This window comes from Pagrus pagrus (genome assembly GCF_965226575.1).
Source record: "Pagrus pagrus genome assembly, chromosome: 11".
Classification (NCBI taxonomy): Eukaryota; Metazoa; Chordata; class Actinopteri; order Spariformes; family Sparidae; genus Pagrus; species Pagrus pagrus.
Window position 1 is genome coordinate 26,318,595 of NC_140195.1, and position 27,979 is coordinate 26,346,573.

General features: G+C 41.7%; 1 protein-coding gene across 2 annotated transcripts in view; it reads left to right on the top strand.

The window, feature by feature from the left end:
- LOC311265858 (plexin-A1-like) overlaps positions 1–27,979 on the top strand; it is a 326,362-nt gene that overhangs the window by 61,748 nt on the left and 236,635 nt on the right. For both annotated transcript variants that reach the window (XM_084367924.1, XM_084367925.1), the window contains exon 3: positions 20,212–21,604. In XM_084367924.1, the coding sequence (XP_084224050.1) occupies positions 20,429–21,604 (1,176 nt within the window). In that variant the 5' untranslated portion in view covers positions 20,212–20,428. The remainder of the gene's footprint in view (positions 1–20,211; positions 21,605–27,979) is intronic.

Sequence of the window (27,979 nt, forward strand, 5' to 3'; positions counted from 1 at the left end):
GTTGGATTTATTTCCTTTTTTAAAGATGAAATTTTGATGTTAAATTAAAGATGACTTTTTAAGAAACCCATCTTCTAATTTCTATCTTTGGTTGTTTTTTGTTGAATCCGTGGTGTTTTTTCCCTAAAACTGTTAGGGTAGGACTGTGTCCTGGACTCATATTGAGTTTGTTAGAAGTGCTATCTGGTTGGTGCTACTGTACACGTAGATGTAAAAACGTTTTATTCCTTTAATTCCTTTGTTGTACGGGCATGGCACCTTGAAAACAAACAAACCCCAACATCTAACGGCATCTAGACTTTGTCAGGAACCCAAACAGATCTCAAGGAACAAAAGGCACTTTTATAGTAACAGTTGTATAATGGCAGGTGGTGTTTTGCCTAACCCTGAACTGCATAACATCATCAAGATGAAGTCAAGCTGTTATGATATAGAAAGGTAAATGACAGTTGTCAGGACATAAAACCAAAAAGCTCTGATTCTTTACAAATCCAGATTTGATAGTTCAACATTGACATAGCTGTCTAAAAAACAGTTTTAAATCAAAAGTCAAAATTAATTACACATTTGGAGAATAATTACAGCCTTAGTAAGTACATATCTCAACTAATCAAAGTAATTTTTAGAAAATTTAATACCAAATAAATACATATTATACCTTTGATAGCTCTTTTTATTATTACGCTCTAAACACATTCTTTCATCAGTTCTTTGTTTTCACTGCTCAGTTTTTATTTGTCTTTTTCTCCTCCTCTATGAAACCACGTTGATAATGTAATTTCTATTCAGAAAGGTTGTTATTATCATTGCTAAAGAGGGCAAACCACAATAACAACAACCAAAACCCTATCATTTGGCTGGAGGCACTTTTTTTTTTTGGTATCCACTTGAATTATGATTTCCACACGAAGCAAAACGTAGCCGAGTTCCAATACATCACTACTCTCAACCAGGGCAGCAAACATATGCAGCTGATTATTTATGAACCCCCCATGGGCGTACGCCTGCCAAAATCCACCCCACACTGCTGCACCCAGCTGAAATATTGCTATAAGGTTAACAAGAGAGAATCATGAATATCTATCGCCGTGTTATAGAAATGCAATGAGCTGTGGGCCGGCCTTCAAGTCCTCACGTCTGAGATAAACACGCTCAGTCAGAGAGCGAGGCTGCTGGAGGGGTCCGGGTTAAGATGTTATGTTAACACGAGCGACGTCAGCAGGAGATTGTGTTCAGAAATGAAAAGTGTGTCACTGGAACTTGGTGATTAATTTGCACAAGAGCGCTGTGCAAAGTCCATATGCTGCTGTTATTCAAGTGTGTTTGTGAGAGTGACCAGGATGAAGGAAAGGTTTTCTCAAAGTTATGCGTGTGTGTGTGTGTGTGTGTGTGTGTGTGTGTGTGTGTGTGTGTGTGTGTGTGTGTGTGTGTGTGTGTGTGTGTGTGTGTGTGTGTGTGTGTGTGTGTGTGTGTGTGTGTGTGTGTGTGTGTGTGTGTGTGTGTGTATTTAATTACTGCAGACCAAAGGTGAACTCTGGTCTCCTCCCAGTAGTTTTATGGCCCTTGTTGTGTGTGAGGTTCATTTTCTAACTGCCCCCGTTATCTACTTGAATTTTAACCTTCATTAACTAAATGCGTTCTTATGAAGTTATTAAATCTTTCAAATATTATTTTCCTTCAATAGGGTGAGATAATAACGCTCATTTCCTTTGCACCTTTTATCTAGAAATACTTCAACAAACTTAAACCGAGGCAGGTCGTCCACTGATGTCACGCTGTAACACTTGATTTAAGATAATTCTTCTAAAACGCTGATCTGCACTTTAAACAAGCGAGGCTTCCTGATTAAATTAAGGCTTTTAATAATCATCGCAGGGTGTGCACCCACTGGAACTGCTCATACTTCGGCTTGAACTGCTCGTGAACCAAATCTCAATATCTGTCGTTTGCTTGGCTGTCCATTAGACTGCAAAAACACCTTTATTACTCCTTGTAGAGACGTTATCGGTTCACTTGCCCTCATGGAGGTCAGAGGTCAGGTTCAGCTGCCGAACAGCAGCCCTGCAGCTGGTAGGGGTTTAGCCCCAGAGCCCAAATACTCCAGCAGTGTTGATATTAGCCAGCATTAGTGTCTATAGATTGGATCACCTCGTCGAAGGCTTAATAATTATCTAATGTACACATCAGGATTAGTTTCTCTATTCTATCAAATAAAGTTCTATACAATGAGAAGAACACGTGCTCAGTGGTTGATCCTCCCCCCTGTGAGTCCGTGGCCCTGCAGCCCCACAGCAGTGCTGGAATGCTGTCAGTTCTTAGACGTGATAATCAGAACCAGATTCAGCAACCCAGGATCCCGTCCAATCGCAATCAGGCCAATGCAACGCCTCAAGAGTTCGCCCCTCTTCCTCTGCGACTGTAACCTCATGTCAAAAATGTAGATCCAGATTTGATTAGCAGTGGAAATAGAGCAGGGTTCCTTCAATGTTTTTATGTCACGGCCCCCTGAGTAAAGACAAATTAGGCTCCAGACCCCCATTTGATAAGATTTCGTCCCAAGGATCTCATAAGGAAAAGAGGTCTGTTGTTGATTTAGTGTCAAAAAGGGCTGAAGTGAATTGTGTATCTGTCCAGAATTTAAATTGGAAGACGGTGGTCCTGAGAGTGATACGTGAACAGAAGAGACATCGTACATTTTCCAACTGGAAACATGTCAAAAGAATTAAATTATAGTATAATTGAGTTTTTCTTCAGTCTGAGGCAGAGCCCCAGCATCCCCCCTCAGGGGGACATTATTGGGACCACTTTGACAACCACTGCTTTATGACAGGAAGTGAGGGCAGGTTAGAAATGTTCTCTGTGGACACTGATCATACAAGGGTAGAGAATGTTTTAACGTTCATTCAAGAGAGGCCAAGGGATTTTTTTATTTGGTTTTGGATACGGGTAGGCGACCTGGCCAAAACAAAATATTACAGTCTATTTAATCACAGTCATGATCTGCTATCCAGCAAGTCATCTTGTTGGCTGCATCACTGTATTGATTTGTTGTTGTAGCGCAGATCGGCTAGTCAGTGAGGTTATGATAAGTTTGGAAAGATAAGTAGGACATCAAATACTGCAATCTCTGCCATTTAACCCCAAAATAGATCGTGAACTTCAAGATCGATCAAGATCTAAAATCCTCAGAAAGCTAACCCGTAGTTGTGGACACCCAGTGCTGGAGAGGGTGAAAACATCGGGAAGTCTCATGAGCTGCAGCTTCGGTGTCCATTCGGTTGTACCTAATGTTGACTGACATCCTCTCATAGGGAAACTGCATGCTCCAGCTGGGTTTGGGCTCGTTCCAGTGTCCCCCCCATCCCCTCGGCAGGTGCATACCACATAGCACACACCAGTGTCATTCATCTTGTTTTATTGTGTCTTCATATATGCCCGTTCAAGACGAATACATGTACCATTATATATTATATACCATTACACCCCTGGTCTGAAGTCATTACCATAGTTTGCCTCCTATTAATCCTCAAGTTTCTATCTCTGCAAAAAAAGCCTGGTGCCAACCTGTGAAGGGTTGTCCTCTTTTATTACCACATAAAGGCCCTCTGAGAGCATTTGTAAATATTACTGCTAGTACTAATGAAACAAATTTATTCATACTGGTGTGAAATCTAATCAAGGTGTCACACTGGGATCATTTCAAGTTAAGAGCTTCGCAGCCTCATCGAGAAAATCAGTGCCTGAGAGTTGGTTCCTCGCAGCATCACAACTGTAAACTCGTGGAAATATTGCAGGGTTTTACTGCACTGCAGAAAAGCCTCTAAAATCACCTGCAGGATGTTAATAAGCATTTTAGTGGATACAGAATAACAGTGTTATTAATAATTGACTTGTAAGGTCCAAAAACGCCACTGATTCCTTTATTCAAATATGAGGATTTGCTGCTTTTCACTGATTCATTTGAATCAAATTGAATATTTCTGGGTTGCACGTGGACAAAACAAGCAATTTCAAGACGCGACCTTGGGTTCAGGTTTGACAAAAGCCCCATATTAGCACACTGATTTACTGGTCTGACCCTTGTGGACAGATGAAAGAGAAGAAAAGAAGGTTGGATTTATTAAAGCGCGGAGGAGCGCGAGGGGTTAAACGCTCCGGATTTAGACGAGCTCTTCCTCCATCTGATCTGAACTGCTGTGTGCACTTTAATAAGCACTTTCATTTATATTAAAGATGCAAATGTAGCCTTTACGGGGAGATTGATATGCATGGAAGTGTCGGTGTGTGTGTGCGTGTGTGTGTGTACCACTTTATCAGGGTCCTCTGTTCATTAGCCCAGTGTAATTGTGTTAGCAGTGTTGCTGGCAGGGCAGGAAGAAAATATCTGTGTGTAAAGGTCACATCAGAGGAGAGATGACATACGGATAGACGACACACATGCAGCATTTGCAGACATCCTGGCATCCACACATACATCTAACATCTAGAGCACCACACACACACACACACATCCACAGACACACACTATCTCACTCTCAGATGCACATGAAGACAGTTTTGGCTGTGTTTGCGAGTTTGTGTTTGGATGCCTCTTCTTGCCCTAAGGTATGCATATGTCTGTAAGTGTGTGTGTGTCTGTGTGTGTGTGTGTGTGTGTGTGTGTGTGTGTGTGTGTGTGTGTGTGTATAGGACTCAGTAGGTGTGTGAGGGGCTGATTCAAGTGGCAGTGTTTAATCAAGTGTGATATTCCTCCTCTGTAAGCTTGGCATCTGAAATGTAGGCATCAGAGAGAGCAGCTACATTATCTCCTGTGTGTTGTGTGTGTGTGTGTGTGTGTGTTGTGCACATAGGTTTCTCTATGCATGTACGGATGCCATTTTGTTTTATGATGTTTTTTTTTTTAAATATACACCATTCAATCGTTTGATCAGACGACAAACAGAATGCCGTCAGAGTAGGACTCCTGCTAGCGTCACAGAAATGTAGCAGTTAGCACATAAAGGCTCTGACGAGAGGATTAGAAGCATAAATAGCAACATAAACAGCAGTCAGAGTGTGTAAATACATAAAGCTAGCTGTAAATAACCTCCCTGTGTTTTATAGGCTGTGGGTGTGAGAGCTCTCTTACGTGATCGAGAGGTGCTGCTTGTGGTTCTCCGTGCGAAACAAAGTAAAATAACTTTTCCGGATGATCAACAATTGACACACTACCAGTTAGGATCGTACTATTTCATGCCTACCTACATGTGTGTGTGGGTGTGTGAGTGTGTCTCCTCATGAGCATCTGTGCTGTATTAATACACAGTCCTCGTGACAGTAGCTCTTACAAATATTATGATAATGACAATATTGTCGTCATTCTTTTCACAGCTTTGATGGGCAGCTGTCTTGATATTCTAGAAAAAGGGGTGAGACAGGTAAAATGATTTAAATCTCCTGCTATGAACCGTGTAGCAGTTAAAAAAAAAAGAAAAAAAGGCACTTCCTCTTCAGTCTGCCGAAAAAAACCACCAGCAGGTACATCTCCAAATTCTGCCCACCGTTCTGACAATTTCACCAAGTAGCTAGGTTTTTAAAAGGACCTTCAAATGGTGGCTGGTGACCTGCCAGAGTGGCTGATGGAGGAGGCAATTACCAAAATTTACCAGCATTTGGCTCCTGGCTGCTGTTAATTTTTCACTCTTGTTATACTTCTCACAGCCAAAAGGCTTTCATCGTGATTATCTGCACTAGGAGTTATTTTAACCTCTTATTACCTCTTTAGATGATTAAAATGTGCCAACTGTGTTCAGTGCAGCGCTGACAGCAGAGCGGACCGGCGAGTTCAATTGACCATTACATTATGACGGCACCCATGAGTGAGTTGAAAGTCAAAGCAAGCCACTTGTGGACAAAAACGTCAGTGAAATGTGAGTGTTGGCACAGCAGTTCTTAAATCCCAACAGTGGAGGTCAGACTCATTCTAATTTAATAATATAAAAAGTGCAGCATGTTATGAACTTATGAACTAAGTTTGCTATTAGTTCAAAAGTGTAGACCTTTATTGGAAGTATAATTTAAACTTGATAAAGAAAATATCTTGCAAACTAAGTAAAAGCAAAATGACTTGTATTATTAGAAAGTAAAGGTTAGTTGAAATGTACTCGAGCTTTTATATTTTTAATTTCCCAAAAGTTTGTTTGAGGCAGGAGCTCACAGACAAAAAATGATACGATGATATATGATCAAACTGTATAATTAAATACACCTGCAGGCTACAGAATTAATATCATTGACTGTCTGACTCTCATAGCTGTCCTGTCAAAATAAAGGCCCGCTCAGTTGACATGAAAGTGACCGCACGGTTGATGCCGGTGTCTTTTCTCTCCACGTCCTTATAAATGCTTAATCTGTGAGTTTGTTTGTCTCACTATCATAAAAAAAATTAAATCACGGGTAGTAATAGATTGTGACAGACTTTTCAGCCCAAGAGAGTCTGATGCAACCTCTGTTATGGACATCATTGCAGTTACAACAATCATGAAGCTTTATATATTAAATAACTTGTCACTTATTATAGCAGTAACAGGAGAATGAAACCTCACCAAGGCAGACACCACAGAGGTGTTTTGACATTTCAAAACTCGTTTGCAGCTGCAGCCAACAATCGCACATATGAAAGTAAAAGCAGAGCCTGCACAGTTTCTGCACAATGCTAACCACACACCAATCCACACATAAACTGTCCTCATACTTTCAAACTCTGAACCGAATCGCTGCTGGTAGTCACAGGTGATTGCGAGCACTCGACAAATGTAGCCAGGTACATCAGTTTGTTTAACTCTTAAGCAGAGGGATTTTGGTTTTGGCTGTTGGGAAAGAGTAAAATTCATGTGGCTCACACGAAGCACAGTGACTGTCTGTAAAAGCTGAAACCAAAAGGCAAAGAGTTGACTTAGACAATCATAGTGTTTCCGAAGCGGAGGATAATCCATGACAATAAACATGAAGGCGTCTTCTGATTTAGTTTGATCCTCATTTCATTGTGGCTGCATCAAGTTACACCGCTTTCCCGTCAATCATCCGACACCTACGGGGGGAGAGTCTTAAGGGAAACACTCTTTCAAACTTTGCTTTTCCTCATGAAAAGAATAACCACAGGGGTTATCTGGACTGTGACTTGGATTTTCAACAGAAAGCTTTTGTTACAAACTGGGTAACAACGTGGGCATTTTCTGGCCAGAGAGGATCCATTGTTTTCGGAGTTTAACACACATTATTGACTAAAAGTCAGTTTATCTCAGCTTTGGTTGGTTGATCCACCCCTGTGGTCCAGAATGTAATATCTAAACAACAGTTTGATGCCCTGCCAGGAAATTTGGTTCAGATACCCGTGGCTCTCAGAGGATGACACAAGAGATAACTTATCCAGTGGTATCTCAACATTATTGGATGGATTGGCACAACATTTTTACAGATACACAAGGTTGCTGCTTTCCTCTAAACTCTTCTAACATCAACATATGGTTGATATGTCGTTTTTTCCTAATATGTGTCAACAAGGAAAGAAGCTGCTCTGTAGTCTGGTGGTACAGCAGTGGATACTTCTGTATCTTTTGCCAGACTGCAGCAGGGTGGGTGTTTTCTTTTGGTGTCCTTTGGACTCTTTGCAGACACGTCACTTCACCAATGTCACTGATGCTCTGTAGATGGGTACCGATGGTGTTTTTGGTGGTTTTAATCAATCGCTGTAGAGCCTGTCTGTCCTGTCCTGGGCCCGTGCACAAAACATGCCAGTTTGAACTGTAACAACTTTAGTGATCCACTGACTTGTCTTCTACGACCATCATTAGTGTTGAGGGTAAATTAGCATGCTAACACTTATTAGCATGTGAACCCTCAAGCTAACTTAACTTAAGCTAACTTAATCATTACACCTGCTAAACATGAGCATGTAAATATCGTCATTGTGAGCATATTAGCGTAACAACTGAGTTTGAGCCTCACAGCGCTGCTGTCTCTTGCTTTGAATCTGTCCTTCAACCCTTTGGAAGTGAAATACAAAATACAAAATAAAACAATAATTAAATATACAGCTGATTTAAGTGAAGATTGTGGGCTTAAGCCTGCCATTGGTCAACATTCTCCCTTCTGCTATCAGCATTTTAGCATTGTCCCCAACCACTGAGCTACATGCTGAAAAGAACGAGTTACACTAACCTGGTTGCTAATGGTATGAACATAAACAAGCTAGCAGTTGTTACCTTTCCTTATGTGGGGATTAAGCCATTTTAAAACCAGGGCTCGCCTTCCTACAAGCAAGACAAGTTCCCCGAATGCTTTTTTGCAGGGGTATAGTCACTCCATCCCAGGCTTAGCGCTGCCCTAGGTGATTGTGATTGGTTTAAAGAAATACAAACATGGACTCCATCTACGGTTCCAGCTGTGGTGCACGGGTGTATCTCTGTGTTCTTGTGCGTACTTGTTCATCAATTAAACATCTCCATTTTCTTTATTTATAAACATTTTCCTTCTCATTACCATTTTCATGTATATTTAAAAACGTCTTGTCTTCAGAGCCTGCTTTACTAATTTAATAGATTCAAATTAAAAAATAACTTTATCGTTAACCCATCTCCGCTCAGTCTCCTGCAGAACCGGCGCTGCCAAATCAGTGTGTTTATGTCCCCGCCCTCCTAATGGCGCCTGAACATTTGTACTAAGAGCCCCAGTTAATAGCCAGTGTTACAGCACCGGCGTGCCAATAAAACAGGTTTCTATTGCAGCTTCAGTATAAAGTCTCTCAACCAAGATAGATGGTGATATTCCTCTCGCCTGCAGATATGAAACTACAGTATGCACTTAGTTTCCCATCTGTCTCCACACAGACCTATCAGCAACAGTAGGGAAGTCTCTCCCCCCTCTCGTGCCCTTGTGTCAGTGTTTCTGTACTGTGTTTGTTTTCCTATATGCATGTGCACACAAACATACTGACTCCAATGCGGTGATTTTCCTCTTCCAGGCATCGAATGATTGGGCTGCGGAGGTTCTTTTTTTTGGTTTTCTCTTTTTCTCCCTCTCTCCATCCCTCATTGCTCTTTCCCTCTCATTTTCTTAAACTGCAAAATTGCTGTTCTGCGGTTGGGAGCCAGCTTCGATTATCTACGCCAAATTCCCTGTTAAAGAACTGTGTTTCTAGGCCTATTCAAGCACTTAAAGCCCCTCTAAATGGCTTTAGCTGCAGGGTCCCCTCTTTGGAGACTACCACACACACACAAACAAACAAACACACACACACTCCATTGCAGCGAGTTCAACACCCATCATGGGAATGATCCAACTGCAGAGTAATTTCTCTTTTTTAATGTTTGTCAGCACAAAGAATGTCCCTCGCTCTCCCTCTCTCTCTCTCCTCCACATCCTGTTGGACAATTAGTTTAAGTGTGCATGTCCATGTGTTGGCGGGTTTGTTTCTGTGTTTAGGAGAGGAAATGTTTGTTTAAAGGAGGCTTTTTGCTGTCTCCAGGGAGAGAAGGACTAACTTAAATTAATTGCTTATAGAGAGAAGTTTTTGCTTGATGGGGGGGCTTACAAAGTGTTTGACTTTGACACAGAAAAGGGCAAATCCCCCGCCTGCTTCCATCCTGTTAGCTTCATGCTTTGACTATCTGCTGGCTCTAGCTTCACATTTACCAAACAGACTTGAGTGTGGTGTCAAACTTTTTGTCGAACTCTTGGAAAGAAAGCAAATATATATATTTTTCAAAATGCCAAACTATTCCTAGTTAGTAAATTTAAAGTAATATTAGACCAATGCACTGTTTTCACGTTAACCTAACCACTTCACTTGTTAGCATATTAGCCTGTTAGCATGTTAGTCTGTTAGCCTGTGTAACTTGTTGGACCACTTGTATGGTGTTGTACCCTAATTACAATGTATCATGATGTATCATCAACAAGCGAAAAGCTTCAATATATAATTTGCTTATCTTCAAATTCTCAGCAGCTTACTGTAATATTTCAAATAATTACCTGTCACACATTGAAAAAGCATAATTACAGTAATTTACTGTGAGAATTTACTGTGAAAATGTGGTGTTTGTCCCAACAGGGAACTATCTTTAATGCAGTATTGTTTTTGAGTGGTGCAAATAGAGACACATAAAGTTTTTTAGAGTATACAGACCATTTTAAAATGAGAAAAAATTAAATAGATCCTATTTTTTGACCAGATTGCCCACCCCTACCTGAAATACTTTCTTATATGGGGACCTATTAGTATAAAAGTTAGTTGCTCTATTGTGGAAAAAAATGGGGAAGGTTGAAAAAAAGAAGGGAATTGTGTTTTTTACATTTTTTAAAAGACTGTATTTGAAATTAGGTGCCTCTTCATCAAAAGAAAACACATTTTCTCCAGGCTGGGTGAATTGCTTCCCCAGTATGTAATGCTTATCCTGTAACACAGTGGTCCATGTCACAGCTAACTTCGCTGTTGTCTTTGGGTGGCAGCAAGCAGACATGTGCTTCCTCTGATTACACAAGTTGAACACCAGCTTATCTTTACCTGCCAGAGACAAGTTACACCTGGAGAGTGTTATGTGCAAATAGGTTCATGCTATGTAAATGCTAAAAAACAAAAGGAAAAAAAAGACCCCCTAATTTGAGCATTCGTGCTGTTGTTTTGTTTGTTTCTACTTGTGTGAGAGTAGTTTGAATAGCTGCTCTGACTCTACCCTTCACCTTTTATTGAGAGGAGAAAATACTAGAAGAGGTGCGGGTAAACACTCAACACACACACATCAGGCACCAGTCGATGGATCTAAATATCGGGACCAACAAAGCGGCGGCAGCACACTTGTGACTTCTGTGGACAGAAGTTCCTATTGACATTTCTGCAGATAAAGAATCCAAACAAAACCATCAACTTTCAACAACTCTGACAAAATGTGATTTCTGTTTTGTTGTATTGGAGTAGATTGTAGTGTTGTTGTGCTCTTTTTGCTGTATTACATGATAGACACAGTTGTACAAATATACCGTAGATTTGTTATAAAACCATGCATACCAATGTGCACACGTACGGCATTATATTATATTATAATAGGTGTTTTGAGCGAGAGACACGACTCACTTTTTCCCTTGATTAGGAAAACTCTCTCCACGATGCAGCAATTATTACCGCCCTCTCCACCTACATGTATTAAATTAATAGCAAGTGTTTCACTTAATGGGAATGTGACTGGCCCAGGGAGACTACCAATTCACACACAGATGAGATAAATACACCAAAAAATGAAATTAAACCTCAGCGCTAAATAACTCCAGAAAAATGTAGAGACCTTTTAGTTTTAGCTCAGGTAATTTGTCCATTACAGGGAGAAAAAAACAAGTGTACTACAGTTGTCAGGATCTTTTTTTCTTTATCTGAAGAATCCTTAAATCCCTCCTCTCTGGAGAGCTCAGAGACAGAGTGAGCGTATTGTAGAGGAGACTCAGTCAGATTAAGAATGATTAAGGCTCAACCACTCAGCTCTGTTCAGTGTAGAGTTTTACTGCACTGTCTGACAGAGTGATGGCTGAGCTGCACCTGTCAGCTCGGGAAGTAACTGCGTGTAAGTGAGTCTCTGTCTGTGGGTGCACATGCGTGAGAGAGCGCGGTATGTCTGTATCTGTGGCTGTGTGTGTGGAGGTGTTTGCGTTGTGTGTCTCATGTGTGAACAGCTGTGTGATTCCAAATATTTGCGTACATGTGTTTGCATACATGTGTGTTCCCAGTATGTAAGCATCTGTTTCCGTGTGTGTGTGTGTGTGTGTGTGTGTTTGTGTGTGTTTGTGTTGAATATTTTTTTCTGAATGAAGTCAACTCATTGTATCATTTGGTTCATCCTGCTAATCCCTTTTGTTACTGGGAAAATACTGTGTGTGTGTGCGTGTTTGTGTGTGTGTGTGTGCGTGTTTGTGTGTGTTTAACCAAGAGGAATTTATGTTGAATGATTGCCATATAACTGAGCTGTGTGTGTGTGTGTGTGTGTGTGTGTGTGTGTGTGTGTGTGTGTGTGTGTGTGTGCGTGTGCGTGTGCGCGCGCGTGTGCGCGTGTGCGTGTGCGTGTATATTGAGTAGGACTGATGTTGGCTGGTTTGCCCACCTCTGTGTGTGCTGTGCAGCTGTCTGTGTGTCAGTGGTGGAATGCGACTGTAAATGAAACCACTGTGTCTCCGCTGCAGCAGCCCACATGTGCGCACACACATAGACACACACGCACACACACAGTCCAACCCACATTCTTTATATTCCTCCAGCTTCGCACAAAGCGCTTGCCGTATTTCATTCGATTTACACCCACGTAGAGGGTCCAATTAGTTTAGATGACATGGCATTTTGTCATCAGTGTCATCCAATTATTTTTGCATAAAAGATAAAACATGACAAAATGCAATTAAAAGACTTCAGCCTGTGCAAGTCGAGTTGAGCAAACCTGGAACGAGCCGAAAATGAAGAACTCACCTCGAAAATACTGGGAATTAAACCCAAGGCTCTGTTAGTGTCTTCCATGTTGTCTATCTTAACATGTAATAGAGTGAAATGATGTGATGAATGTTAAAACAGGTCTGTTGTCGGGTGCTCAAGAGTTCACACTCACTAAATTGTTTTTCACTTGAGCAAAAAAAATGGGCCCTCTTCAGCGAGTAGTCTGGTCTCATTTAGAAGCGTCAGTCATGACTGGCCTCATCATGTCAAATTGCTCAGTGTTGATGACATCTAAATGGTGTGTAACGCGACACGAGAGCCGTCTGTTGTCTCTAAATCTGATTTTCTTTGCAAAGATGTGACGGTATTTTGAGACAAAGCAGGTTTGAGCTGATAATCTGGCTGAGTATGAAGCGTGGTCATAATTGGTGCCTGTTTCACCTTACCAGCAGGTACAATGCCAGTTCGAGGTCTTTTGCAGGCAATTTTTGCAGTTTGTATAACTATCCGTTCTATTTGATCACGTTCCTCTTCCTCGCCCTTCCCTCCTTGTCTTTTCTTATCTCTGCCTGTTAACAGCCAGGAGAGGTGGCTGTGAGACGACTACAGTCTGCAGTATTAGCACTTGTCAATATTACGCCTTTCGGAAAATGGATTCCAAATAGAAATCTCCTCACGTTCAAGTGTGTGTCCGCCTCCCGCTCCCGTTCCCATATCTCCTCCTCCTCCTCCTCCACTGTCCTCATCTGACCTGCGCTGCTACTTTAACTTTGCTACCATCTGTTGCAACCAGGCCTGGAGTTTTTAAAAAGTGAATTGATCAGATCAAATTCTGTATGCGTGCTCTGAGACGTCTGTTCGGCTGCATCTGAGCAACTAATTTAGTGTCAGATGTCAGACTTTTGCAGGAGTAAAATCGCCATTTGGATCTCCAGATGAAATTTTAAATAGATTTTGAGACATTGTCACAACAGTTTACACTTCAGTCTTTCCAGATTGTAGGATGAATAACAATAGCAATGAAATAAATTGAAAAACCTCATTGGATTTTTTTTCTCTCTTTTATTTCAAAGTTAGTGTAAAGGAATCTCATACAGCATCTTTCTATCTCCTTTAATTTCTATTTCTAATCCTGCATTGTTTGGTTGTCTAATATAATAGTATGTAATCTATTGTTTCTTTTGAGACTCTGGGATACAAGGTTAAAAGCTCTGCTGACAGGATGATAAAATTCCACATTTTCCATTGCAAACCTCTTGAGTCAGAGGATATTACTGTAATAACGGTGATAGATTTGTCCGACCATCTGAAAATATTGTGGCTTGACTGATGAACATTGTAGAAGTGTGGTACTCCCGAGGATGCTGCTGTTTGTTGGAGCACACGAAGCACCCACCATGTATTCCAGGGATTTGAGCTCTGAGAGTCTGTTGACTCACACACCTGAGGCTCTCTGAACACATATCAGGCAAAATCAGCGAGTGCGCCTGCTGAACAGTGCCGCGGCGACGCCTCGGGCATTACTTGCCACTTAAATTTTACACCTCGCCCCTGTGCTCAGAATCAGTTTCAACTCTGACCTTGTTGGTTGATGACCTTTCAAAGCACAACCAATGAGATGTAAGCAAACCATGGTAGGCAAAAAGGATGGACAAGGTTTATGGACTGACTTGATTATTGGGTTTTTCTTGTTCTGCTCAATTCTGACAATTCCCAGTTCCTTCTTTTGTGTTAAGCTAGCAAACATAATTGATAAATGGTCTTTGTCAGGCTGTTCCTGTTCTGTTGTCCCCCTTGTTGATGGAGTTGATGAAAGGCTGCAACAATTATATTAAAAAGGGTGAAAATTTCCATTATAATTTCCCAGAGCCTAATGTTACATCTTGAAATATCTTGTTTGACTGTCAAATTGTCCAAACCCAAAGATATTCAGTTCATTTGTTATACAGCATATGACAAAGAAAAGCTTCAAATTCTCACAATCCTCCATTGTTGCTTGAAAAATGACAACAGCTTCCAATTATCAAAAACTGAACTGATTGAAGGTAGTTAAAAATGTTCAAAATTAAATCAACAGAATGTGAAGAAATAAAAGTTTTGACAATATGACGTCCATGTATTACACTGAAGCGATCTACTGAAGTTAGCATGCTAAGCAGCTAGTCCTGCCTGTCCCAGTTGCAGTGTAATCGCCAACACAGAGGTTAAAATAGAGCTCTTCTTTGGATTCTGTCCCGTGGCCCATCTCGGGAACAACAGTCCATACCATGTATAAATCACGTGTGAAGCCTATAGGGCGGCCTTCACATGATCACCAGTCAATGCTGGGTTGGAGGAAGCCTCCTGAGAGCCTAGCTCAAGGCTGAAGAAAAGCCAATAGACATGTATTTTTAAACTGGACTCTGTCTGATACTCTCACATGATTTCTCCATGTTCGAGCTTCTTGATTAGTCGTACACAAGACTGTGCACACTCTCAAAGGTCTGTACCAAACAATGTTAAAGTTCCGATGACTTGAACTTTTAGCACAAGGTGTAAAATAGCTTGCACTTTTAGCATGAGGTCTAAAAACTGAGTGGTGCAACATAGCCCAGGGCACTGCTGCTTCAGAGTCATGAGTGGTTTAAGCCGTGGCCAAGTGATTATGTTGCTGATTATAAGTAGAAATCCAAACCTCCTGCTTCACTTGCTTTCATCAACAGGGTTTTGAATGCAGGAGAGGGTACCAAGTGGTTCATTTCCTGCTTAGTTCCCCACATTTTCTCTCTCCACTATAAGAAAAAGTGTATTTAAAATGGAAATAGTATAAATGTAAATGTTTATAGGCTGCCTGTGGTTTGTACAGTACGGCTGACATTATGTATGCCTTGTTTATGCACAGTGTACATATAGGCTGACGTGTTTGGACGTGTGTCCGTGTGTGCTTTCGTAGTAAATAAGATTGAACAGATGCAGGATAGAGAAACACACAGACTCTCACGGAGTGAGGCCAGCAGGCATGGATGTGAGCTCCATGCTAAAGAAGTGGTGTGTATAAATTTGCCTAAGTGTTTGGCCAAGGTCTGTGGCTGTGTGTGCAATCGATGTGCCAACAGCAATAAATCACCACGGGGTAGACCTGAACGCCTCTACAGCTTCATCTGATGTGGCAGGTGGGCTTCAGGATGGCCCTGACACACACACACACACACACACACACACACACACACACAGAAACACACACGCACTCAGAGACATGAAGGCTCAGCTAATTCAAGGTTTTCTTTGATCAGATAAGATGCTGATCAGTTTGAGGAAAATGAATGACACGATACATCAAGTGATAGCGTTGTGTCACATTTTTTCATTAGAGGAGGCTTTTGATGGTGTTTCAAAGAAAAACTCAAACAGGCCAGATAATGTTCAATATTCCTTTAGAATTGGGATGCACCAAAATATTGTCTGGTCATCGATATTGGCCGATATTCACCTTGTTGACTGCTATTGTCAAATAAGAAGACATTCACAAATAGCAGGGGCCAACATTCTTTGTATAAGTTTATGTGTCGCATCAATTTTACGCTGGCACATTCATGAGCTACTGCCTTGTGACATCCCTGCAATCGGTTTGTTAGGCTATGTAAATGCTATGAGTAGGTAGGTGTCTAGCAGGCTGAACCAGTTACTTTTCATAAAATTAATCTTTTTCAAGTGAAAGAAGGTTTGATTAAAGGTTGTTCCATAAGTTTGTATCATTGAATTTGAGCTCTTTCAAATAAAGTTTAGTGAAGGCCCGAATGACTTTAAAGCAGTTCAGTTATTTTTTATAATAAAGTTTTGTTTCCTTTCTGCTAAAGGCAATAAAGAATAAAAACTAAATAAATAACGACAAATTACCATTTGTATTCAGCCAAATTGTTGTTTTAAACATTGGTATCAGTATCAGGCCTTAATCTCACAATTTGTACATCCCTACTTTAGGAAGCTCGGTACCCAGAAAGCAAAATTGTTGTGGCCCAGATCTGGCCCACACCAGACACGGTCATCCAGTCCACATACCGCATGGAATGATCGCACTTGGGCGGTCCACTCCTGTTTGCCAGATCTGAGCCGCAAGCAGGCCATACCACGGCTACATGTCAGCCAAGAGCAAACCCTAACCCTTGTGGCTCGGATCTGGCAACCAGGAGTGGACCGCCCAAGTGCCATCATTCCATGCGGTATGTGGGCTGGATGAACGTGTCTGGTACAATTTTGCCAATTGGGTATTGGTATACAGTTACTTTCGAAGCACCAATCCAGTGGTATCTATTAACGTGAATCAATGTATCAGCTATAAGTGATTTCACCATTTGTGATGTGAGTGAATTTTGTTAAGAACACACATTTTAATAACCACACAATTATAGCATGAATTGTTGGGCTGTTTGGATTAGGTTTGTGCCCCACAGCAGGAAGAAAGTTTGTACCTCATTAGAATATTCTGTTTCATTTCTGTTTCAAGTCTTTTTCTCTTTCTATCTCTGTATGAGCCCACAGTCACTCTTCTCGCCAATTTATTCATCCATAAACTCAACCATTTCATTCGTTTGATCTAATTCAGCAACACTTTTATATCAGAAACTTGTTTTCAGTTCACACACGTCCTCTCTCCTGTCATCTTTGTCCCAGTTTACTCAAACAGCTCCTGACATCATCAGCTCTCAGCTCCACTGGCTACTAAAGCTATATGGCCACCGAGTCCGTGTGCTGCTTAGTTTTGACTTATTTATAGAATTTATAAAACACATCAGAGAGAGTGAGATGAAAATGCTGCAAAAATAGCCAACCGAACATGTCACTTGGTACAGTAAGTCTAACTCCTTCTTCTCTTGCGTCTTCAGGCGTGTGTACATTCTTGTGGCGATCTGTTGGGCAAGTGCATGGGTGGTGCATGAGTGTGTGTGGGCACGTCTGTTTCATGTCAGTGATGTCCAAGCGTGCGTGTGTTGAGACGAGATGAAGTCAGTAGGATTCGTGAAAGTGTGTGAAACGCTTTTAATACTGTACGTGTGTGTTGTATGTTCATATTATGTGTGTGTGTGTGTGTGTGTGTAACATGCTAACAGAAGCTGTATTGTCCTGATGGGCCGGGCAACACATCGTCATCTGGGCCACTGTAATCATGGCTGGGCTGGAGATGAAAGACACTATTGACAAGAAATGAAGTGTCTGAGAGAGAGACACAGGGAGAGAGAGAGAGAGAGAGAGAGAGAGGTAGAGAGAAACACAGAGGGAGGGATAGAGAGAGAGAGAGAGAGAGAGAGAGAGAGAGAGAGAGGTAGAGAGAAACACAGAGGGAGGGATAGAGAGAGAGAGAGAGAGGAATGTAATGAAAGGGAGGAATGAGAAACAGCAGCAGAAATAAGAGACGAGAATAGTTTGCTGACCAAACTCCATTATGAAACAAGTCTTTGCCTTGTGCCCTGCGTTTAGCCGAGCAATGAACTAATGAAAAGGAAGGTCGGACAGTATGTGGGTATGTTGTTGGTTTAAAACAGTTCCAAATGGTAGTAGCCTTTGAACCACTGTTATTTCTGTGCCGATGAAAAATGATTGTTCGACTCTTTACAGACTTCACACATCCTTGAAGGTGACATTATTAAGTGAAATGTGTTTTTCTCATGGTAGACCCCATGGATGTAATGTGAGGGCTGGATACCCAATGAAAGTTGGAATGAACTCTTATTTCCTTCTTCTCTTTTTTCTTTTCTTTTCTTTTTTTGAATATATTTTTTTCCTTTATTGGACAGTGAAAGGTAAGGAAGAAGGCAGGAACTGAGGATAGAGAGGAGTATCGACATGCAACAGAGGTCAATGGCTGAAGATAATCCGAGACATTGCGGTTTTATGTCATGTGCTGTAACTATCTGGCTATGAAGGCACTCCTGCTTCCCCTTTGTGTTCATTTCCCTACCCCCTCGCCCATTTGTTAGATAGACTTTACACTCAGATGCTGCACATCAAAATGTTTTTGTTGTTTTGGGGGCTCTGAGAGCGTTTCAGAAATGGTGGATCTTTGATCTTGAATCTTGTTGGCCATGTCCCATCATTTTTTGTGATGTTAAAAAACTGATTGTTTCTGGCCTTGCCAACCAGTAGAGATGGATCAATTTTGCCAAAACACAATGGTAGCTTTGTAAATCTTTTAAAACCTGGACCATTAATCCACAAACTGATTAAAAAAAAAAGAACCTCTGAAGCATTTTCCCAGCAGTCTCATGTTGCAAGAAATGGGTATAACCAAGGACACTGTCTGTAGCCAAATGGATGAACTCTCATGTGGCAAGCACCACAAGTACTTCCATAAAGTTAAGTGAATTTCACTTTTCTCCACCCCCATTATACTTTGGTTGTTTTCCTACTTTGTTGCTCTTATAATTATATTTACTGTGACCTGCCAGTTAAAGTGCAGACACACTGGATCTGTTGATGGATGTCAAGTGGACTGATCCTGTTAATTGTATATAGAGTGCAGGGTATCTGGCCATGTGGTGCCTGGTGGTGACAGCTTGGCAAGTTAATGGACTGGTCGCATTATCTGAATTTGGATAATCATGACGCAATCTCTTCTTTATGCAAATATGTTAAGTTTGCGGTACATCCAGATGTGTCATTGTCGAGTTCTGTGTTTCTGCACCATGAGAGTAAGATGTTCCTGAGGATGGTGAACAGGTTTATGGAGTGATCAGTCTCAGAAATGGCATGCTCTTTAGCAAACGCACATCTCTCTCACCCAGTGAAAACATTCAATAACATTTGTCATCTTCAGTACAAGAAAATGACAACAGTAACAGTGGGTGTGATGATTTAGCATGTGGAGCAGCCATTTTGCTTTTGCACTTAAACTTTCAAGACTTAACTTGTCCCCCAGTGCCTTCAGGGACAGGCCCCAGCCAGTGACCTTGACCTGGTGAAGTGGACATAGAAAATGGGTGGATGGTTCATCTCCTTTTTCTTTTTTTCTTAGCTTTCCCTTATAGCAATCTTTTCCACCATCTCCGCTGCCTTTCTATTGAACTGGTATGAAGCCAAATAGCTTTCACTTCTCCCTCCCTCTCATTGTCTCCTCTCTTTTATCATGTTGGGCCAGTTTCTCCACTTTCTTTCTTAGACTCAGGGTGCCTGTATTTCTTTGCTCTGTTGCTCTGTAATAAATATACTATAGGATTCTCCCTGCAGCCCTGTTTGTAATTTATGGATGTTTACCTGCGATCATGATGCTGCACATCGGTGGCGCACCCTTTGTGTGATTTTCTATGAGTGTAGTTCTCCTCCTTTATGTGTGTTCTGTGCACACACCTTTTTTTTCTTACTTGCACACACTCTTGTGTCACAGGTCTTGTGTCAGGTTTTGTGTCCTTTTTGTGTGTATTTAAAGTGTGTATGTATTTTTGTGTGCGTATGCACACTTTGTCGGCTGGATCCTTTAATACCTCCAGACAATCGATACACAGAGGAGCAATGTTTGGCCCTGTCTTCTTTTAAAAGATGCACTCCACAGAGTGGTGCGAGCCAAGAGTCTAGAAGTCAATAAAACAAAGCCGATACTGCCCTCATTTGTTTTTTTGGACTTCAGCATCGAGGCCTCAGAGTCTGGGTCTGTGGGCGAATATTTAGTGTCTTGTCATTTCGATACAAACAAATAAATCCTTTTTGTCAGATCTCTGCAAGTGCAAAACACAAGCCCATGAATATATTGACATCTGTGTTTGCTAAGATTTTGCTTTGTTTCTCTCTTTCAGGGCTGATGGTGGACCAGGCTGAGGATCAGGGGATGAGGTTATAAAAACAACAACGGAGAAAGGAGGAAAAAAGAAAGGAAGTCGATTACTTGGAAACTCTTCTTTTTGTATCATCATACCCTGCAGTCCTATACGGCACTAACTGACCCTGTAGAGGATTACACACAAAAATACACACTTACACCCACTCACTCACTACTCCCCCTCCCTCACCGCCATGTCTTCCCACCTCAACCCACCACTTCTCATCCTCCCCATCCTCTTCCTTCTCCTCACCTTCTCCATGCCTTCCACCTCCACTACTTCCTCCCCCTCCCCCCTACTCTCCTTCTCCCCACCGGAAGGAGGTCTCACACATTTGGTGGTCCACAACAAAACCGGCGAGGTCTACCTGGGAGCCGTCAACTGGATCTACAAGCTGTCCAACAACCTGACCAAGCTGCGAAGCCATGTTACTGGCCCAGTTACAGACAACCCTCGCTGTTACCCGCCACCCGGTGTTCAGTCCTGCCCCCACGAGCTGGTGCAGACCTCTAATGTCAATAAACTTCTGCTACTTGATGCTGCCCACAACCGCTTAATTGCCTGTGGGAGTACTTCCCAGGGAATATGCCAGTTCCTGCGTCTGGATGATCTGTTCAAGCTTGGAGAGCCCCACCACCGTAAGGAGCATTATCTATCCAGTGTTGCTGAGGCAGGCACCATGTCAGGTGTCGTGATCTCCCCGGATCTTTTTGGTGGCGGTGGGAAACTTTTTGTCGGCACTCCCATTGATGGAAAATCTGAATACTTCCCAACCTTATCGAGCCGCAAGTTGATGTCCAACGAGGAGAACGCTGATATGTTCAGCTTCGTCTACCAGGATGAGTTTGTCTCCTCGCAGCTGAAGATTCCCTCAGATACGCTCTCCAAGTTCCCGGCATTTGACATCTATTACATATACGGTTTCAACAGCGAACAGTTTGTGTATTACCTTACTTTACAGCTTGACACCCAGCTCACCTCACCAGATGCAAGCAGCGAACAATTCTTCACCTCTAAAATTGTCCGCCTATGTGTCGACGATCCTAAGTTCTACTCCTACGTTGAGTTCCCCATTGGCTGCACCAAGGACGGAGTGGAGTACCGCTTGGTTCAGGATGCTTATTTGGCCCGACCAGGAGCCCGTCTGGCACGTTCGCTTGGTATTCAAGAGCATGAGGAGGTTCTGTTTACTGTATTCGCCCAGGGTCAGAAGAACAGAGCCAAGCCACCCAAGGAGTCGGCTTTGTGTCTGTTCACAATGAGACGGATAAAGGAGAAGATTAAAGAGAGGATTCAGTCGTGTTACAGAGGCGAGGGGAAACTCTCCCTGCCCTGGCTGCTCAACAAGGAGCTTGCCTGCATCAACTCGGTGAGTGTTTGAGACAGTAGCTCCCAGAAGTGTTTTTGTGATTGTCAGTCTTCATGAAATTGATGCTCTTCCTGGTTGTTCTGGGAACTTTGGTTTGTGGTTGAGTGCTTCTGTTTGTTTTTAATTTCAAACATAGAATAGGCTCCTTCACATCACTTTGCAGTAAATTACATTTTCTGTTTCCCGGAATAAGGTTGGGTTGGACAGTTTGTCTTTACCTTGAACCTCGCCAAAAGCATTTTAGTGGTCATGGGTTTTAGGGTGTGTTCAAATTAAGTGAGTCATGGTTCTGTCCAGTTCTGAAGCTTCCTCTCCATTACTTTGGTGTGTTTGTCTATGTAGGTGAGGAAATTCACTGTAATGTGGCTTCATATAATTGCACTGTGATAACTGTTTGGTCCTTGGGCAGTTTCTTAGTAGTGAGAACTACATGAGGAAAATATGGGAAGTTGAGTACATTTTGCCCCCATACTCTTCAAAATCTCGCTGACAGGATGGCAGGTCACCAAAACTTCTAGCTGCTTGCTCGTCTACTTTCCCTGGGTAACCTGTAAGTGGAAAGTATGAATCTCATCATAGTCCTAAATGCAACAAAGTAATATTTTCCATTCTGGTTTGGGCCAAAGCAACCAACCTGTAGGTGTGATTGCACATTTAGTGTCACATGGAATAAATCCTGTGGCTTTAACAATCCAACATTGAAGTACTATTAGGGAATGTGGGCAGAAAATGCAGTATATGTACCTTGATATCCTTAAGAAAGAAGCTGTATTTAGAGTATGACTAGTAAGTGACTGCATTGTATAGTATTATATGGTTTTTTTTAACTCTACCAGCAACAGTAGCCGGTGTTTTCTTGAGTCTAAGAAGACCTTGACTCTCCAACTTTCCTTCCCCCCTGTTTAATGTTCTTTGCCCCATAAAAGACGGAGATCATTGGTGGTCATTATTCATGTGAACATACCAGATGGAGAACTTAATTAATTACATTCTGGTTGGAGTACTGGCATCAGCGAAAGCAAGATTGATAAATACGATTTTTTTTTTTTTTTCATTAAAAGTTTCAAGTTCATTTAATTTACATGGCATTTTAAAAGCAAACAGGTTTTGCACCAAAGTGCTTCACAAAAGCAGACATATGTGTATACATATGGGCATAAAGATGCATATGTGTATGTTAAGGCAAGATAAAAATAGAAGCAGGCAGGCATAAAACCACCAAATGTTAAGGACATAAAGCAAGATAGAATATAGAATATAGAATATTGTTAATGTGTCTCCATGGCTGAGTGAGACTACTCATTTAGTCTGAGGACCGGACAGCTGTCTCTGAGCTCCTGTCCATTTTTAAGGAATAATTCAGTGTGTCCACAGGTTGTGGGTGGCTTGTCTTTCCTTTTTCCTCGTAGATGAGCTGGCCTAAGGGTGCCTGGAAGACGTGTGTGTGTGTGTGTGTGTGTGTGTGTGTGTGTGTGTGTGTGTGTGTGTGTGTGTGTGTGTGTGTGTGTGTGTGTGTGTGTGTGTGTGTGTGTGTGTGTGTGTGTGTGTGTGTGTGTGTCCCCGACATGTCACACACACGTACACACACAGACACACACACATGGCCCTGTATCTTCATGAATAATTCACCTGGTCTCACCTTCTGTTATTCAGTCGGTGCTCCATAACAACCTGCCATAAATCTCCGGACTTCTCTCCACCTCTCTGTCTCCATCTTCCCTTTCTCTTCTCTGTCTTTTACTCCAGCCTCGTCATTTGCATAAAGATTTATTTCATTTTGCTAACCCCATTCTCCCTCTGCTCCTTCTTTTATCTTCCTTTCACTTAGCTTTTTCCTGTTTCGCTCCCCCAACTCTTCTCCCTGACTACTTTTCTTTGTCTTTCATTTTTAACCTTTAACCTCCTTTATCTTTACACTTTCTCTTTTTGCCGCTCTTCTGCTCCTTCCCACTTGTTCTCCTCTGTTCAAGCCCTTGCTCTTTCACCATCTCCCTGTGCCCTCTCCTTGACTTTTCGCTGAGTGATGAGGTATAGAGTGACTTAGTGTGTAAAGCCAGCGCCTGGATGTGATCTGAAAATATGATGCGGTGGGAACAGATGATGCAGTGAAAGGGGGGAGCAGAGTGATAGGGAATGAACGGAAGCGGGAGTCATTGGTTTTATGGGAAGAGGGTGGATACAGAGCAGGGTTAAAGAAGAAAGGGGAAGGAACGTAGGAAGAGAAGTTGTTAGGAAGGGTGGGGAAGCAGACGGATGGGAAAATTATTAGGATGAGGCAAGAAGCGAGGAGTGAGAAGAGAGAGTAGAGAAACAAGAAACCAGGAGAAAGATACAGAAAGGTGGAAACACATGGGGCAAGACTGAACAGAGAGGAAGATGGAGGGAGAAAAAAGGATGGGGGAGTGAAGGAGAGAAGTGAACTCCAGTTGTGTTGTTCTAGGGATGTTGATGTCAGTTGGATGGGCATGAAATTTGCCCAGACATTCATGGTCGTCAGAGGATGATGCCTACAGACTTTGGTGATCCCCTGACTTTACCTCTGGCACAACCAGCAGGTCAAAGCTTTTATTAATCCTATGAAATCTTTCAGAATCTACTCAGTGGATTGGCACAAAATGTTGTTGAGACATTCATGGCTCCCAGATGATATATCGTTGTGATCATGTTGTCCTTCTGGCTTTTCTTATTTCACCACCATGAGGTCGACATTTGTGGTTTTAAGTTCAATGTCTCAGTTATGAATTCCTTACATTAGGGAGATTGCGTTGATTTATATAGTTACCTGCCACGCTGGTTACACACGTCAGTAATGTCCCAGTGAGTCTCAGATACTGTCTTGAAGCTTGTTGTGTTTCCCTGTCCATTTCAGAGGTCGCCTGTACAGAAGTCAGATGAAGTAGACTCTTTATATATGGCCACTGTTGCAGCAGTGTGTGTATGTTTTATAGAAACTATCAACATTTAATTCTTACCTGAAATGATGTTACTGCCTTACAAGGAAGTGAAGAAGTTGAACTACCTGGTGACTTTGTGCTTTCTGATGGGAGCCCTGTAGCTGCCAATACACATTATCCAGCTATTAACTGTATGCAGTGTTAAATCTTCTGGATGTGTTACCATGACATTTAGCACACACATTCATTTCCCACTCAGGAAAAAAAAACAACTTTGTTGATCCCCTGACTTTCCAGGTCAGAAACAATCCCATAAGCCTTAGTCGTACTTTTTGTGCTGGGCTAATTATGAAGTGTTAGCATGCTTAACACGCTGAACTCAGATTGTTAACGTGGTGGATGTTTTTAATCATCATCGTGTTGGGATTGTCATTGTGACACCGCTGCCTCACACAGCTGCAGTGTGGCTGTAGACTCTTAGTTGATTCGGAGATGATTGTTGATAGACTGCAATTACTAAGAAAAACTCTATTGGCAGGCATAAATCCAACAGTTTTACCATTTAATTACAGTTTATGCGATGCCTCAGACAGCACAGGTCCACTCATGAAAAGACTCAGGAGAGATAGAATGAGCGGGCAGGTTCATTTTTGTTCTTTGACTTGACCATATGGCAGCTGTAGAGATCAAACCTGTGCTTGTTCCATTAATGGATGATCACTCTAATCACTTATCTACCATGCTACCGTTTGTGGTGGTTTTGCCACCCATATGTTACAGCAACCTCTGGTCCAGTGCCTCCCACACATATCGTACTACAAAATAAATATGTTACTGAATAAAGTAGCTATGTTTTGTTGTTAAATATAAGGAATGGAGGACACATTTGCAATATGCATTTTCAAGTAACTGATTCACATTCAGCAAGTTCTTGTTATAGTTGTGAATTTCATACTCTTCTTTTGAATGTCACAGCTCATGCAAGACGATAACAACATTACATCTCTGTCACAAGCCCACCGGTGCTGTGCAAGCGCCTTGTGGCCTTGTAAAAAGTGTACTGTATATGCATGTGATTATGCTAATGTGCGTACAGTTACATGATTGTCCTTTATGGCCATCTGTCGTTCTGCCTGCGATCGATCAAGGTCGTGTCAGCAGAGCTCGCTCTGGGACGTCGCTGTGATGAATTTATCAACTCCTCGAACAGGCATGTTCAGTGTTTCCTGACGACAGCGGTGACAGCTCGTTGCCTCTGAGCTACTGTCATGTAGAAAACTTTCGTAGCGGCTCATTTCAAGAGACAAGGTCGGGTCAGTCAGTCAACACTCAGACACTCGTGACTACCTGGAAGCTATCAAACTTCATCACGGTGTACAGCAGGTTAATCTTTTCACCTTCATTACAAAATGTTATACAACTCTCACATTCCTGTGGCAGTGGATTATCATTGACCATTTGAATCAGGATTATAGCTACTAAAAGGAGGGACTTTATAGTCACAATTCCACATCCTGTCTAAAATTGATTTGAAATCAGTCCAAGTCCAATTCCAATTTTCCTGTTACGACTCTGCTAGTGTAATTCATATATAGGAGAGAAAGTCATTTATATTATGTTTCAGTCCTTGGCGTCTCTACAATGTCATCCATGATTTCCTTCGAGACTGAATTAACCCCAACCCACTTCTTGAGATCTGTAGACCAGTGTGGCGGACATGTTGTCTTGCATTTGAGCTGCAATGTCACATTTGAGAGGTCTGATTGCCTGGTGTGCATGTTTTGCAATGGCAGAATGAGGATATTATATGAGTACAATGGATAGAAATAGTGTGGTTGACGTGACATACCGAGAAGAAATGGGATAATGCTAGAAATTGTTTCCAGCTGTAAGCAAGAAAATGTTCCTTCATTTATTATCTATAAGGTCTGCTTGACATTAAACTGCATTAAAGCTGCTTTTAACCCTGAGAACCCTATTGATGCAGTCTGTCTATCATTTCTCTTGATGGCTATTGGAGTCATAATGTATTGAAATGGAAGAACACATGCATCGATCACGCACATGCTGTTGTGTGACTTAATTTTTCCAGTGGTATAACTGATATAACCGTCTTATATCTTCAAGCTCCATAACCATTTAATTAAAATGCTAAGTGGCTACATTTATATAGCTTTTTTTATCCAAAGCACTTTACAAGGCTCACTCAGCAATATCAACGAGCTACAACCCAGGGTCTGGCCAAAGACAGTCTGACATGTAGACAAGAGGAAGTGGGGATCAAACCATGGATGACCCACTCTTTTTTCTCTTAAAGTACACTGGTACAGTACAAACAGTAACAGCTTGAAGCAAATGCAGCATGGCTTTTCATGATTTGCTGAAAATGTAAAGAAATGTAGGCTAAAAAATGGGACACAGGTGGGAAACAGCCTCCAAATAAAGAGAGTGAAAGCTCAAGAACCCAAGAACCACCTGCTGTTAACAAATTTAACTGTTTTTACAGCGAACTCGACACAAAATCAGAGTTCCCTCTAAAGTGCAAAAATGCATATTCTGGGACATTTTTCTTATTAATTAAGAAAATGAAAACTTCTCTCTTCACTATCTCCATACTTGTCATATCTTTTTTCAAATGTCTGCGTGCAGTAAGTCAGTTTGCAAACCTTCCCCTGTTGGACAGATTTATATACAGTAGTTGATACACTTTGTTGTTTATTCAGCCAACTTTGGCAAGAAATCAGTTGTGTGGTGGGAAAAGGCGCCATTAGACTGTGCTAGAACAACCATCGTGTAAGATGAGTTCATGTAACACTGTGCACGACGGATCTAACAAAATCTTGGTCACAATCTCATCATACTGTCAGACTTTACAATATCAATTTAAGGCATGTCAGCTTATGAAATGGATGTGTGGTGAATTATAGTGCTAAAGTGTAATTAGAAAAATGGCATGAGAGTGGGACACAGTGCTTTTTTCCGGAGTTAAACAAACTTCTTTTTTGTTTTACCCCCATTGTTTTGGTTTGCTTGTGTTTGCCTGTTTTTTTAAATTATTTTTAGTATTTGGTCTTTAATTTCTAACACTTAAAATTTTGCTGCAAGCTTTGGCCATCAAAACTCCAGATTGGCTGTCTGGAGACATGTCTCGCAGTGCAGTCTTGGATCAACTTTCGGCTCAGACAGTGTAAAGAGGAAAGAGAGCTATAAAGCTATATACAGATTTTCCTGTGTTATGACAGGCTCGTAAAGTTTCTAGAGAAAACAACATAGTAAAGCAATATGTGCAAGTGTAGCTACTGCTGCATTCAAACATTTTGTAAATCTCTCACAGCAGCATTATGTTTTTTTGTGTGTGTTTCTTTTCACTTTTCCACTCAGTAGGTCTTACAGCCACATTATTCAGGATGCATAGCGACTCTGAGCTCATGTTTCTTCCTTTTGAGTTTCTCCTATGGGCACCCACCGTGATGGGTGTGGC